Consider the following 16,439-nt stretch of genomic DNA (forward strand, 5'->3'; position numbering starts at 1 on the left):
CAAAATAATAAACACCATCTTTTCAATAGAATCAAAAATAAAATTCTTGCCAGTGAGATTTGCAGATGTCACTAAACCCATACAGTGATAATTGATGAGGAGGACAGGTTTAGCTCTGCAGAAGAGCGTGAATCACATGCTAGACTGTGCCCACATTATGGACGAGAATGTATGACACATTTACCAGTGGTGTTTATATTTTAGGAAACAGTGACTTGGAAGCAGATTTGAGCTGAACATGAGCTCAAAATGTGATACAGTATCTGAGAAAACAGTGACAATCTTATGTCTAAAAAGAGGGAACTACTGAGCAGAAGACATGGTGTTAATACATGATGGTTTATTAGCGAAAGTTCATCCCTCTGCACATTAGCAACGTGGCTAAAATGACAGAAAAGGCCCAGAAAATAAAGATAAAGAGTATTACCAACCTGGAAAATCTTCCTAACTCTTAAAGAAGTCCAATCTATTTAACCTTTGGCAGCACAAATGTATTGCAAGACATTAAGATAGTGCAATACTTCACAGAACATCGTCTTTGCTGTGCTGGCTGCCCACAGATGTGTTCTTTACCTTGTGGACAACACAAGGTTGTTCTACCATCAAGGGAAAGAGGGCTAGCTGTTTTACTGATTTACCATGGCTAAAAGTGAACAGTAGAAGCACTGCGGTAGAGTAGCTAATGTACTACTTTCCTGTTGCCTGACAGTAACTTGCACTACAGTCCTGCATCCTCAGTGAATTCAAAAGTAGGTTAAAAGATGACATGGTCAGGAGACAAAAGTACAAACATGGGAAGCTGTCGTATTTTCAGTGTCCATTTAAACTAACACAATCCAGCAGCTGGAAGCTGAAGCTGGAAACACTGATGCCAGAAATGAAAATTTAGTTTTCCAGAGTTGTTAGATCTATCAGTTACGTTCTTGAAGCTAAAGTTACAAATGTTTCTAAAAGATTGCACAGAAGTTTTATCTTCAAAACAGAGAATCACTTCAGAAGATCTTGGCTCTGATTTGTCCAAGCAGTCAAATTACACAAATAACATTTGCTTTCAAAAATCAATATATTTGTAAGATCAAAAAGTTAAGAGGTTGCTTCTCCCTCCTTGACATGTGATCAATACAGTCACCATACTCCAGGAGTATAAATGGTAAGCATGTCTGGACTGAAAATTGGTTTATGGATTATATCCATGCTGACTTTAAATGATCCTTTATAAATTATTATTTCTCTGTAAATGACCCCTTATCATTATGATTTAATGATAAAGAAAGAGAAGACACAGCCAGTTGCAAATTAGATTAGACTTAGGAAAGGCATGCTGAAGGCTGAGCTCTTACTTTTCCATATCAGCATCACAGCATCATATGAATTGACTGCATTAAAATTCAGCTGAAATGTAAGCTTGTAAACATCTTGCCATCACTGAAGATATGTCTACAGAAAGGTTGCCCAAGGTATGTTTTTTCAAGATATACACAATGCCTGTTTTCTTGAGTTCTTTTGTGAAATATGTATGAATACATATTTATTCTGGTCAATAGTCTGCATCCCCTCTGCTTAACAGGACATTGTACTCATAATTTCCTGTTGCTTAACATCTTTTGTTCTCGTTGATTCAGACAGTAAAAAGAGAGGAGGTCATCCCTCTACTCACAGCCTAAATCCTGTCCCAAATCCCTGCAGCGCTTGCAGTGCTACAAAAGCCCACAGAAATGACACTTCTTGTCATTTGAATCCATAGAAGAGTTGAGCTTCAGTGGTTGAAAAGAGTTAAAATTTTTAATTTCACTGAGGAGACTTAGGAAAGTATTTCCTATCCTGTTAGCCTCAGCCTTTCTTCTTTGAAGGTTAAAGTTCTATTTTTGGAAACAAGGTATCCTGCATGCAGGATCATTTGGTTTTGGCACACACACACTTATACACATATACATGGATGCATATTACAGGACTTGCAGAAAATTTGAGCCAAATCTGATAGGAATCATTGTACTGTCAAAATCCTAGTGCAGAAGCCTTAGACAGCAGCACTCTCAGCTTTCCCAGAGCAGGAGCTGATATACAATGTTAGATGCAAGGATTCATTTTGTTGAGCGATCAGAAACCCAAAGCAGGCTCTATATGATACCTAAATCCCTCAGTGCAACCAGCAGAGCCACAGTGCTTCTGTCCTCTAAAGCAGATACTTTCTATTAATTCAAAATAGCTGTTCATTGATCTTTCTTTCCAGGCCAGTCACTTAAGGAGTGGGTTTGTGGTTGGAAGAAAGGCAAGCTCACAGTTCAGTAAGACAGAAGATAAACTGCTGGCCCCTTTGTAGTCAATAGGACCTTTATCACTGGTTTCAGTTCTGGATTTCGGCAAATACTTTTATATATGCAAAGTTACATTTCTGTAACTATTTCTGTACATTTATTTACTAAATCTGCACATGCAAAGGAAAATTAGAAACACTTCTGATCTCTGTTTTCACATGGAGATGAAAGGTTTTCCCAGAAAACAACTAACATAAAAAATTGCAGTTGTATGTGTGTTGTTCTCTAATATTTTTTATAAAGTAAATTCAAAGCTGCAAGCTATTGACCTCTAATAATGACACACTTTCATGGTCTACTTTAGACCATGCCAAGACAAAATTCTACGTGGAACTCATCAGAAATTATGATACTCAAAACTAGAATCTGAATTTTGTTCTTTGGTCTGATTTTTATGAAAAATCAGCAGAACACATGGCAATCCTACAGCTGATTACATTTCTCCATCTTGCTGGAAAGGCGGGGAAAATGGAATGGAATGACTTCTGATGAAGAGGACAATGTGAACACAATATTCCTAGACTAGTCCCTTTTCTCTGTGTCACTTCAAATAGGTAGTGAAAGCTGACTAATCACATTAACATTTAAGAACATCATTTTATAATAATGGCTGGGAGAGATCTTTGTTCATACCATTCTGTAAAGAAGTGACCTGAACAGAAAATACACTTTGCATGAATCGTTGATCAGTCTTAGAAACATACAGTAACCAGAGTGTGTAGAAATTACAATGCAGTTTGTGGAAATCTCATAATACAGGCTGTAATTCATGAAATGTTTAAAACAAAAAAAAATGATCTGTTAGGAATAGCGGATACAGAATAAATATGGTCAGTTCCTTCTGCACCAAAAGAGCTACGAGAGCCACCAGATGTTTTTAGACTCATGCTTTCTGTCAACCTGTTTGGCTAGTCTATGATATTACTGAAGCAATTATATAATAGGATTTAATGTATTTTTAGCAAACGGACACTATCTGGCTAAAAACTGGAAATATTTATGGAAAAAACCACAAGCTACTTATCTGACACAGTAATATACCCTTATCTCTCAATGGTGTTATGTCTGAAGAGTGAGAGGTGATCAGGTGAAAGTTTTAGTGAAATGGACTCTTGGTTACAAAGTATTTTACTGAAAATGGCCTTGCTGCTTCAAGTATGGTCAGAAATACTCTGTTACAAGTGGAGTATGAATATATGTAAAAAAAATAAGGACACTATCTACATTTACCTACTCTGATCCCAGTTGGCTGCAAAAAGCAGAAGAATCTTCCTGCCACAGTGGTCGCGATTTTCCAGCACTCCCGGGAACCCATCTGTCAGAGCCCGTTTGATTCCTGGATCATCAGCCTTGAAGTTTTTGAACATATCCAGATTTAACTGGCGGTACTGGAAGTACTGAGCCAGCAGTCTGAAGGCCTCAGTTTGGTGAAACTTTCTGGCTCGGAGAAATCTCAAGATGAAGGCATCGTCTGTACGTAAAAACCCAATGTCAGGTCTCGTGATGATCATGTCCCTGACTTGCTGGATATCCTGATGCAAAATGTCTGGGTTTTCATTCAGTTCCAGGCGGGCTTTCTCTATAGTCTCTGGACTAAGCCCAGCTTGTAAATGGGTCATCTTTGAAAAAAACTCTTTTCCAGATCCTTAACTTCAGATACTTTAGCAGGAGAAGTGCTGATCCCATTCAATTGATGGTCTGCTGTGAGTGTGAGCCATTCAGAAGCTTTTTGCGATCAAACTGATATTTAACAAATGAAAGCAAAGGGCTTTTCTTATTCTTGAAGAAAAATAGGATGTTTACATGTAGAATAATCCATTCAAAGGAAAATGCTGTTTACTCCATCAGTTACTAAAAGAAAAAGCAAATACATAAAAGATTAAATATGCGTATAAAGCTTACACAAATGCATTTATGAACTTTATATAGGAATAAAATTGTTCTGTGTGCTTCATATGTAAGAGGATAGCAGCCAAATAATTTCAGAATGGTTGCGTTTAAGATAAGGCAGTCATCGACATCTTGAATGCAGAGGGTAGATTTAGATTAGATATAAGGAAGAATTTCTCCACTACGAGGGGGGTGAGGCACTGGAACAGGTTGCCCAGAGAAGTTGTGGCTGCCCCCTCCCTAGCAGTGCTCAAGGCCAGGTTGGATGGGGCTCTGAGCAACCTGGTCTGGTGGAAGATGTCTCTGCCCATGGCAGGGGGTTTGGAACCAGATGATCTTTAAGGTCACTTCCAACCCAAACCACTCTACAATGATTCTCTGATGATTCTCTGATGATGAATGTATATATTCAAGCTTTGGAAAGGCAATCTGATTAATTGTCAATTAATACTAAGCTGTATCAACTTACTATTAGAATATAGAGTGCAAAGTTGTCTTATAGAAGTGTGGGAGTTCCAGCATCCCATAACTTCAAGCCCAGAATGACAAAAGCCAAAATAACAGTCATTTTTTTCAATCTCTAACAGGAGCTACATTTCAGCTTCCTAAGTATGCAGGTTTACACTTATCATGATAAGTATAACAACTGTTTCATTTTATTTTATCATGCACAATATCAGCTTCTAGCTTTACTTGAATGAAGCCCTGAGCTGACTGTAAAACTGATTACCCCCCCCCCCCCAAAACTCCACCAGCATCAGGGATATTTTCTACTTGGTAAAATCTCACTGAAAATACTTCCCATGGTGACTTAATACATCTTCATGGGGAACTTCCCATGAATAAAGTATTTGATGAATCTAATCCAACAGGATTGGTGTGCTGGTTGAAAAAAGACGTATTTTATTTCAAATTCTTTTTTTCAGTATCTTGTAGCTTTCCCAAATACCTAGTTCTAAATTTCATTTTCATTCCTGTACTTTATCTGGAATTTGTTTTCACAAGTGTTAGGAAAAAAGCTGCTTAAGCTGTTATGTATGAGCAAAACGGTACAGTGAATCTCTTACATTTCAGTGACATAATTAGCAAGAGGCTGTCATCGGAGTCTGTGTAGTTACACTTGTGTGAAATAAGATCAAGGTCTATTCTAGTATGAAATGTGTGTGAGGAAAGATCAAGACCCATCGAATTGTTCAGCCATCACAAAAACAGACAAGCAAAGAAAAATCCCCACTACTTAGCAGATATCTCTGTCTGTCTAATTTCTGAAAAATTCTGTCTAAATTCTGAAAAAGCAAATTTGATTTTAAAAATTAAAAGGGAATCCCTCAGTGAAAGACATACTTTCATGTACTTGAAGAAAGCTGTTTGGAAAGATATGAATTATTTATATATATATATTAGTTATATTATTATTCACTCAGCTGCTCCCCTGGGTTCAGCATTCTCATATCAAACAAAGCGGACAGCAGCAGCCAGGGCATTTCTTCATCCAGGGGCTGCACAATGTTACGCCGCAGGACCTAGAAGTCAATCAGCACAAGGAGTGCCCAAGTTCCCTGTTCTGTGAGCTTATATGTCATTGATAGAAACCACATTTTAGACACCACAGCTGCAGCCCCAGGAGGAGATTCCTACATTTGAATATAGAGAGTTTCTGCATATTTGCTCAAAGAAGGACATTCTGGTGGGAGATAAGCTTTTCATTCAACAGTAATGTTCATTAGACTTGTCTGTGGGTGATACAAAGGAGAGTTTGTTAAGCAGCCTCTTTCTGCATTTGCTGTGGAGCCAGAGTTAAGAAGAGCTACCTGCAGGGCAGAGTATCTGGTGATTCATCAGCCTGGGAAAACATGGGAAAGGACAGAGCTGGGAAGAAAGAAGGCTGGCTGCCTTTGTCAAGTCACCATGGAGTGCAAATAACTCCAGAAAAACAAGACCTGAAGTTTTGAGTGGTAGTCTACGGGTTCAGGTTATTCAATTCTTAACAAAATATGAGTTGTATTAAAGGTGGATTGCACACTTAAAAATGAAATAACAGTGATTTGTTTTGCTCTCGCCTTTATTAGACCAAACTAGGATAAATCCCATGGTATCAACTGAACTTCACTGATGTAAAAATTGATGTAGGCCATGGGAAAATCAGGCCAATATTTTGTGCTTAAGATTGCATATTAATGCATTAATGATTTAGTTACAATTGCCTCCATGAGCTAGTTATGGGACCTTGTTGTGTTTAACTGTGACACTGTCACTTGGGGAGTGTAGCGTCAGGAATCGTTCTTTCACTAGTTTTAACAGCAGGTCATACCCTAAGGAGGATGGTTGTGCTCCAGGGTGGTCAGCAGAGGGGTGGAAGCAAGGAGTTTATTTGGGATCTGTACCAGCTCTGGCTCAGCGCTCAGTATGAATTCAAACACCTTTGGAGCTTTTGTGACTTGCAATTACAGAATTATAGAACGGTTTGGTTTGGAAGGGACCTTTAAGGATCATCTACTCCAAACCCCCTGCCGTGGACAGGAACATCTTTCACTGAATCAAGTTGCTCAAAGCCCCATCCAACCTGACTTTGAACACTCCAAATCATGGTACATCCACAACTTTTCCAGGCAACATATTCCAGTGCCTCACTACGCTCATCTTAAGAATTTCTTCTCTACATCCAATCTAAACCTACCCTCTGTCAATTTAAAACCATTAGCCCTTGACCTATTACTTCAGGCCCTAGTAAAAAGTTTCTCTCCATCTTTCTTATAAGCCCCTTTTAAGTACTGAAAGGCTGCAATAAGGTGTCCCTGGAACCTTCTCTTCTCCCGACTGAACAGCCCCAACTCTCTCAGCCTGTCCTCATAGGAGAGGTGTTCAATCCCTCAGATAATTTTTGTGGCCCTCCTCTGGTCCTGCTCCAACAGGTCCAAGGACTTGTGGCAGTTAACTGTGACCCCAGTGGGTTCATCCATTTTCTGAGGGTTTATGGGAGTAGAACTGTTTCTTACTTTGCTCCTTTTCTGACTCCCATCTCCACTAAGATGCTTTTTTGGAAATAAGGCAAATTCTTTAAAGGCTAACTGCTGTCTACTCCAGAAGAAAGTGTGGTCAGATCAAGGAGGGAAAGTTTGGCCCTTCAGATTTCATAGGATCCCCAGGCATTTAGTGTCAAAAATTATGTTATTTGTTATCATTAAAGTTCCATTTTCTTCCCTTATTTAAATGTATTAACACCCTTGATGCCCAGCATGATCCCAAGGTGAGCGAGATATGATCCTCTCCTGTCAGACATTGTTGCCAAAAAGCAAATTACAAATATTCACTCTAATAAAAGATATTTTTTTAAACACATTTCAGAATTTTCTGAGTGAACTGACTTATACCCATGGGTTACAGCTTACAGGAGAGCCTCTATTGATTATCCTGAATATCAGTCAGAATAGATTTTGCACTAAAATGCTTTTTTGGTGTAATGTTCTATATTGCAAAATAATCCAAATTATGTATGAACAATGTTGTCACTACCTGAATCATAACCCAAACCATGGGGTTAGTAATCCAGTCCAGCACCATTGACTCCAAGGAGTCTGGTTTATATCAGTGGATGATTTTGTTCTCCCACTGCTTACCTTGACAATAAATTTAATGCTCCATAGTTACCTAGTTTAATTGTCATTGTACTTGCTCAAACTATACTGATTTATTCTGATTCCCAAAAGTATAACAGAAGTACCTTCTCCATTTTCACCCCCTCCCACACATGGCAATTTCTCCTTCTCTTCTGGTGTCGTGTACAGGTCGGATCCATCTACTAATTTTTCAGATGTTTACATCTTTGTTCTGCTTTTTTTTTTCTCCCAAATGAAGATGCTGGCCTTTTTTTCCCCTAGCTTGAATATGGTTGCTGTGTGTTGGCACACTAGACTCTGTTATATTCTCAAGAGCTTTTTTTCTGTATTGTGACTCTTTGTTCCCAAAGGACTATTTGCTCTCCTAATGTCTTTTCACAGCCACTTACAATAAATCTTCCCTCCAAAGGAATAAAACCCAGCTTTAAACACCAAAAAATAATTAACAGAAGTTTTAAACACAACCTATTAACACAGTAAAAAAAGGAACTTTCTACCAAAATTGTGGTATCACATACCACTTCATCTTCTTCCTTCACATTCCCAACAAGAGAATGACGAGACAAAGAGTTGATTTTGGAAGAATAAAACACTGAAAGTGGGGTATATTCTTCAGACAAAGAGCTTTTATCTATCAAAACTAAAATTTAGTTATAAAATGTATAATAATATTTAATAATTAGCTAAAATGAGAATAATATCTTAAGGGAGTACATATAGCACTTTCCATCCAAAGATCCTAATACGCTTTACTTCTCTTTCTTCAATGACAGCTTCTGGATCAGCATTCAGCCCTGTTTGCTCTATAAACCCTATTGGCCAACACCTGCTTTAAATTATGATGATGATGATGCTTGTCTGGATCGTTTTTTTCCTGCCCACTTAGCTGTCCCTGAAACACCATTTGCCTCTTGAAGCACAGTCCCCATGTCCATTTGGCCCTTCCCCATCCACTTCAGTTCCAGAAAGATTCTAGTTGCCTCTGTCTACCAAGTGTTTTCCGTTCAATCCAAAGCTGTATGCCATGTGAAATTTCATTACCACAGCTTTCAAATGGGAAAGGCACTAGGGTTTGATCCTCACCTGGTATTAACAGACATCACTGTTACGATATGTCTCATTACATCATTCCTAACTCCTAGCATTCATACAGATATCACATGCTAAAATCATGCTAGAAAAGAAGGGAGTGGGCAGGGAAGGAGGGAAAATGGTAATCTAGAATGATTTCATCTCCGAGTGTGGGTGTCATCTCATTAAATTGCTTTTTAAAAAATATTTTGATGTTAACTGTGGAAAACATCTTGGGGCTACATTCTGCTTAGCAGGGACTGCTCCATAAGGGCAGGGGAGAATAAATCCATAACTGTATTTATAGGAATGGCTCCTATGGCACTTTGTGGCTTTGTGGTAGCTTAGTAGGAACCCGCACTGGAAATGGAGTGTTCAGACATAAAAACGGACATACCCCGGCTCCGTGAACTAATTTCAGAAGAGTGATGAGAAAAACTGACTCTCTCTTGTCCTTGGCTGCCGAGTCCTGGCATCCTCCGCAGACACTGGGGAGAAGTACAGCCCCGAGTGATTTGCCTGAGGTCGCAGAGGACACATTTCACAGAGCTGGGAACAGACCATATGTCTCCTGAGCTGCAAGCTTACACGTTAACATCTGGGCAATCTTTCTCCTTTATGTGTAATTCCCTGCATCATGAGGAAAATGTGAAGCCTTGTTGCACACAAGGAAATAGCGAGGTAAACTGCAACACTCCCAGTGTCCCCAGTATAATTCACCTAGGCCTCAATGGAACAATCAGGACCTCAAAAGTGTACCATTTCTTCATGTTTTTGCTAAGAGAAACACCTCTTTGGGAGATCCCAACAGGTTTATCTCATATCTCAAGTCCAGTAGCCTGACTGCTGCTCACATTACCACAGAATCACAGAATCACTGAGGTTAGAAGGGACCACTGGAGGTCATCTGCTCCAACATCTCTGTTCAAGCAGGGCTTCCTAGAGCCAGTTGCCCAGGACCGTGTCCAGACGGCTTTTGAATAGTTCTGTCACTCACAGTAAAAATGTGTTTCCTGATGTTCAGAGGGAACTTCCTGGGTTTCAGTTTGTGCCCATTGCCTCTGGTCCTGCCACTGGCACCACTGAGCAGAGCCTGACTCTTTGCACCCTCCTTCAGGTATTTATATACATTAGTGAGATCCCCCGGAGCCTGCTTTTCTCCAGGCTCTCCCAGCCTTTCCTCACAGCAGAGATGCTCCAGTCCCTTAATCATGCTTGTGGCCCTTCATCGGACTTTGTCCAGTATGTACATGTCTCTCTTGTATCGAGGAGCCCAGAACTGGTTACAGTACTCCAGGTGCGGCCTCACTAGTCCTGACTATTATGAACATCTCCTGCTTCCCTGTAGCCCTTCCCTAAGGGACTAGATTCTCCCAGTGAAACTGAACAAGTGAACTATTGCAAGCCTTTCCCCTTCAAGTCCTGGTACTCCTGTAAACCTTCACTAGGGAATTGTTGCTTTGCTTCAATATGAAAACAGGGAACTTTCGCAACTGTAACAGCTGCATGGGGAACTTGATGGTATCTCACACTTTCCCTAGATGCAATCTCTTCACTCAGCTACAAAATCTAACATTTCTTTCAGTTCAGTAAAAACTATACATCACACATTCCTACTCCTCTCATATTAGAGTCTTCTTGTTATCTTGAGTCAGTTACAGGTTACCCTAAGGCCACAACTAGCTGTCCAAAGGTGGTAATTTAGCCATGACACAGCACAAAACACAGCAGCAACTCGACTGATCTTTACAACTCTCTGCACAGTATGTAGGGCAGGCATGTCTGCAACACTGACCTGCAGTTGCTCTGCTGTCGCTACAAGCTGATGGGCATGAGGAGAGACTGACAAGGTTGTCTAATAGATGTAAAATAAAAACAATTGCCTCATTATCTTTTGACCTGAAATGTGCAAAACTTGTTGCCTACATGAGTATTAAAGAACAGGACCACATGCCAAGGTGGGGAACTTAAACAACTTGCAAATAAAAAAGTTAAGCAAAACACCCATGAACTTAATAAGCTTGTTTCAATTTTTTCTCCAAAACATAGTTTTAAGGTTTTAAGTATTCACCAACCACAGATAAATTGCATGTCTCTATGGGAACATGGTGCCTGACCTGTGGCATGTCAATGAAGCAGCAGGCGATGAGGGACTTCCATGTCAGTCATGAACTACTCCAAGCGTCGCCATGCAGAAAGCATCCTGGCCAATATTGGACAAAGAGGCCACCTTGTCCAATACTATAGAAATTTCTTGCAGCAGAAATTATCAGCAGTATGCAAAATGAGAGTTCTAATCCCCAAGCCTGATAATTAAACTATGTGCAAAAATCTGATAGCACAGGATCATAATATTGGTGCCTGAAAATCCCTAAATGGGCTGTTACAACATCTGCACAAAGATATGCAGGAGAAACAAACATATTATCGAGATATTTAATCCTGCTTCTTTAATAACATGAAGTTTATCTAATTTTACAGTAATTTTGCTCCACATTTTAAAAATTAAATTACTTTAGTTTAATTAATTTATTAAAAATTAAGATCCTGTAAAAAATACGAAATGCAAAGGTGATGTATTATTGCTCTGTTAGTGGCTGACTTAGTTCTGCTTTATACATCATGCCAGAGAAAGGCATCCATAATCCTGGGGGCGGGAGGCAGTGGGGGGAGGAAGGGAAAGAGGGAAAGTCAGGGACACAGAGGAAGGAGGGAGGGAAGGTGGGAAGGCAGGAGGGAAGGAGGGAGGCAAGGAAGGAATGAAGGAAAGAAGGGAGAAAGGAGAGAAAGGAAAGAGGGAGGGATTTCTGCACCCAGGAATTCATGCAATTCTGTTCTTTTCTCTCACTCTCATTCAGGTCTGAGCACAAGCACAAAGATCTGCACACAGACACTTCTCCCAAAATTGCAGAAATGAAGTTTATTATAATCAGATAATACATTGTAGGTTTGTTTTCTCAGTGGAGGAACATATCAGACTTAAGAAGTTCATTTCTACAAATCCTGCTAAAGACAAAATTTTAAAAAGAAACCAAAATAATTTGGATATCTGCAAACTAAATCCTATGAGTGGCGTCCGTGAAGGAAAGGGCTTATAACTCATCTGCCAAAAACAATGTGAACTTCTGATCACTGAACTTGCCACTCCATAAAAGACTGATGTTGCTTTTTTTTTCACTAGTAGGACCTGATTGTCACGTCTTGTTTGTGTATGTCCAGATAGCACAGCAAAGGGCTGTGAGAGAAAATAATAGTCACTTGCCAAACAATAGCACAATTGCTTCAACAACTGCACACTTAAATTAACAATTACATTAGTTCCCAGTCCTAGTTCAAAGGAAATATTCTCCATCCTTTTATAAGACCCATCATTTGCATTTTAACTGACATGGTCCTCTTTTGGAAGATGAGGAGGCTGCTGTTATGTGTTTCAATGAAACATCCTCTGTGTTCAAAGCACATAGAGTTTAAGGAATTATGATTCAATGCTATGGGGCAGATTCTGCAGTCCCACCATTGGTGAACTCCATTAGACTGCTTACACTAGTACTCAGCAGCACTCAGTGCTACTCAATGTAATTGTACCTGGTCTCTGCAGCAGATTTTTAGTTATAATGAAATAATAAGGAAAAGTTTGGAAAAGGTTATAATATCTTTCCTTGTTTTGCATGTGCATTACCAGAGTCTGATTTTTAGAAAACAATTGTTTTCAAAGTTGGACAAGTCAACAGAATTCTTAAGATAATCGGCAGCATTTTATAACAGATACATATCAGACCTGATTATGCTGACAACACAAGCTGCCCCTGTAAACTTCAAACTGGGATACAGACTGCAAACCAGAGAAAGCTCTATAAGGTTTTCTGACCAGCCATTACATGAAAAAGTAAAGCCTTACCTTTCTATGTAGTGCATGGCATAATATTGCTACATAATACGTCATTTAGATATTGGCATTGCATTAACTTTTAGTACTGGAGAAAATCCCATGTTGTCATCTGATTACTCAGAAAGCACATGAAAGCAGCCTTTCTGTAATTTAATTTTTCCTTCCAAATACAATCCAGTCACTGTTTAGTGATGGAAAACGAGTAGCCATCTGCTCCTTAACTTCATTATTCCTGGAGCTTGTTTAGATTGAGGAATCGTTATTTTGAAAAGTGAAAGCTCCCTTTCTTCTGTGATCTTCCCAACCCTCCCAGGATTAAACCATTGCAAACAGAATTAAAGTCAGGCCTGTAGCATGCATGGGGTTTCTCCAGTAGTTATTCACTTTGTTTGTTTTCTGTATGAAGCCTTCTCTGAACACACTGACTGCTTGCAGAGATCACAACTTAATTCTTGACTTCCTGCAGCAAAGTATCCACATGGTAGGAGTGATTCACCCCACTTCTTCCCTGCACCCGTTATACATCACTGTTTGCCACTGGGAAGCAGAACATTTGACTAACCAGGCTCATTCTTTCCTTTTTTTAACCCCTTAACCCCCTTTGGTTTGAATATACCTAGTCAAAACAGGCACCAGTTTGCTGAGGAGCAAACAGGTATCTGCTGCTGTTTGGCAAGTTCCTATCTGTGGGTGCTTGACTGGAGCCTTACTTGGTCACTGAACTCCAAGTTTTAACCCTTTCCCCTCCAACCCTCTCACTTCTTCCCTGCTCTCAAACTGTATCTGGACTTTCCCTTCCAACTTCTGGTCTTTCCCCTGCTTGACCAGTTCCTGGGCTGCTAAGCTGATTTTTCCAGCCCCCACACCCTCTGACAGGAAGGATGGAGGGAGGCTGGTAGTAGAGACAGAAGACAGGAGGGGAAGACGGGGCAGGAAAGTGAGGAATGGGACGAAACAGGGGCAGGAAGGAAAGGAGGCAAGGCAGCAGGACAGGGAGGAGAGTAGACATGGAAGGCAGAAAACAGGAAGGCAGGAGGCAGAGAAGCAAGGCAAGGAGGACTGGAGGCAGAAGAGGCAGGGTAGATGGGAGACAGGAAGCAGAATCAGGGCAGGGAGGAGAAGCAAGGGAGGCTGGGGAAGCAGAGGAGGAAGGGGATGTAAGGGAAGTAGGGCAGGCAGGACAGGGAGAAAAAGCAGGGCAGGCAGGGAAAGTAGGACGGGCAGGGTAGGCAGGGATCTGGGCAAAGACAAGAGTCAGAGCAGACAGGGAGCAAGGGAAGGAGGCAGGGATGCAGAGAGCAGCGAGGTAGGACAGGCAGGAGAGTCAGCATGGTGAGGTGGGGAGCCAGATAAGGAGTCAGGGAGGGAGCAGGCCGGGTAAGAGGCAGAGGAGGGAGAGAGCAGGGCAGGCGGAGAGCAGGGAGTCAGGGCAGGCAGGAGGGGCAAGCAGTGGAGGCAGGGGACATGGAGACAGGGGAGGCAGTGAGCAGGGGAAGGAGGCAGGCAGGGCAAGAAGGGCAGAGATAAGGCAGGGAAACAGAGGCAGGACAGGCGGGAGAAGCAGGGAGTGGGAGGCAGGACAGGCAGGGAGCTGGGCAGGCAGGGCAGGCGGGAGGCAGGGAACAGGGCAGGCAGGGCAGGCAGTGGTCAGGGAGCAGGGCAGGCAAGGCAGGCAGGGAGCAGTGCAGGCAGGCAGGCAGGCAGGGCAGGTAGCAGGCAGGGAGAAGCGCCGGCAGCAGGCAGGCAGTGCAGGCAGCAGGCAGGCAGACAGGGCAGGCAGACAGGCAGGGCAGGCAGCAGGCAGGGAGCAGTGCAGGAAGGCATCAGGCAGGGCAGGCAGCAGGCAGGGCAGGCAGGGAGCAGTGCAGGCAGCAGGCAGGGAGAAGTGCAGGCAGGCATCAGGCAGGGCAGGCAGCAGGCAGGGCAGGCAGGGAGCAACGCAGGCAGCAGGCAGGGAGCAGTGCAGGCAGGCATCAGGCAGGGCAGGCAGCAGGCAGGGCAGGCAGGGAGCAGTGCAGGCAGGCAGGGCAGGGCAGGTAGCAGGCAGGGAGAAGCGCCGGCAGCAGGCAGGCAGTGCAGGCAGCAGGCAGGCAGACAGGGCAGGCAGACAGGCAGGGCAGGCAGGGAGCAGTGCAGGCAGCAGGCAGGGAGAAGCGCAGGCAGGCAGGCAGGCAGGGCAGGCAGCAGGCAGGGAGCAGTGCAGGAAGGCATCAGGCAGGGCAGGCAGCAGGCAGGGCAGGCAGGGAGCAGTGCAGGCAGCAGGCAGGGAGAAGTGCAGGCAGGCATCAGGCAGGGCAGGCAGCAGGCAGGGCAGGCAGGGAGCAACGCAGGCAGCAGGCAGGGAGCAGTGCAGGCAGGCATCAGGCAGGGCAGGCAGCAGGCAGGGCAGGCAGGGAGCAGTGCAGGCAGGCAGGGCAGGCAGGGAGCAGCGCAGGCAGCAGGCAGGAGGCCGGGCGGGGAGCGGCCCCTGCCCGCAGCGCGGCGGGGCTGCGGCCGGAGCTGTCCGCCCGGCGGTGCTGAAACACCGCAGCCCGGGCCCGGCGGCGCGGGGTGGATGGGGCCGGGGAGCGCGGCGAGCCGCCCAGCTGCGAACGGAGAAAAGAGGAATCCAAATACCTGCACAGCGCCAGGCAGCCTGCCGGGGGGCGGCGGGGGGCTGCGGGGAGGATTCCCACCCCCCCCGTAGGTGTCCTTGCTGTTGAGGTGGGCGGCTGAGGAAGATCTCCCGGGTCCCAGGTTCAGGCTCAGATCTCTCTAGAAAACTGTGAATGAGCGAGCGCCGGCTCCACGGGGCTAGGATTTTTTTTTCTTTTTTTTTTGGTAGGAGGCGTGTGCACCACCGCCTGGGTCCTTCCACTCGGCGGCTGCCGTCCCCCTGGGTCCTAAGCCCTCCTGCCGCCCGCCCGGCTGCCTCCCGGCGCTCCCGGGCTGCGGGCTCGGCCCCCCACTGCCGCCGAGGTGGGGGGGGACGGACGGACGGACGGACGGACACAAAAGAGCTGCGGGAAAGCACCGGCGCGGCCGGGCACCGCCAGCTTTCACCTGGCGGCGTGGTCTTCGCCGCCTTTTTTCTCGCATCACCCTTTTTTCTCGCATCACCCCTTTTCCAGCGAAACTCGGGGAGGAGCACAACCTCCTGCGGCATTTACAGCAGCCGCAGAAAGGGTAATCTTAATGGGCCACAAATTGTAGGTGGGCTGCCTTAATGAGCATGGCAGCCTGGGTTTATGACATAAGTTCCTCTGGGTCAGACTACAGGTACAGGTACCTCTAGCTCAGGTTGCTGTCACCAACAGCAGCCACAGCAAATGTCTAGTGAAAAGTGTAAAAAAAAGGACAAGCTTCAGCCCTGCACTCTTCTAGCCCCTCTCCCAAGCATCTGAAGTTCAGGCATTTCCCCAAAAATGTGATGCCTGTGGTTTTAGGATGAATATGTCCTGCTTGAACTTTCATGGTGTCTCCTAGATCACCTATAAATTTCTAGAACATCCTTCAATAATGTCCTTTGACAAGGAGCTCCACCGACCATCTACCTACTTGAGAAACTGTCACCTCTCTTTCATTACAGGAATCTGTAAGCTTTGGCTAGTATTGTAGAAAGCATAGGAGAGGGCAACTTCTCTCGTTAAATTAGGTCCTGAAAATGACTTTCTGTAG

The 16,439-nt window shown here is 43.6% G+C and overlaps 1 protein-coding gene across 3 annotated transcripts in view; it reads right to left on the reverse strand.

The window, feature by feature from the left end:
- The window catches only part of CLVS1 (clavesin 1), a 118,061-nt gene extending 102,317 nt beyond the window's left edge, over window positions 1-15,744 (reverse strand). Inside the window, exons 1-2 of one of the 3 annotated variants that reach the window (XM_075416091.1) lie at window positions 15,399-15,744; window positions 3,546-4,166 (exon numbers count right to left, since the gene is read on the reverse strand). In XM_075416091.1, coding sequence (XP_075272206.1) covers window positions 3,546-3,934 — 389 coding nt within the window. In that variant the 5' untranslated portion in view covers window positions 3,935-4,166; window positions 15,399-15,744. Of the gene's footprint in view, window positions 1-3,545; window positions 4,167-11,010; window positions 11,084-15,398 lie in introns of those variants that run through there. The other 2 variants (XM_075416092.1, XM_009937715.2) reach the window with 2 other exon arrangements.
- Between the last annotated feature and the right edge of the window lie 695 nt (window positions 15,745-16,439).

The sequence above is a fragment of the Opisthocomus hoazin genome, chromosome 3, assembly GCF_030867145.1.
Source record: "Opisthocomus hoazin isolate bOpiHoa1 chromosome 3, bOpiHoa1.hap1, whole genome shotgun sequence".
Lineage (NCBI taxonomy): Eukaryota > Metazoa > Chordata > Aves > Opisthocomiformes > Opisthocomidae > Opisthocomus > Opisthocomus hoazin.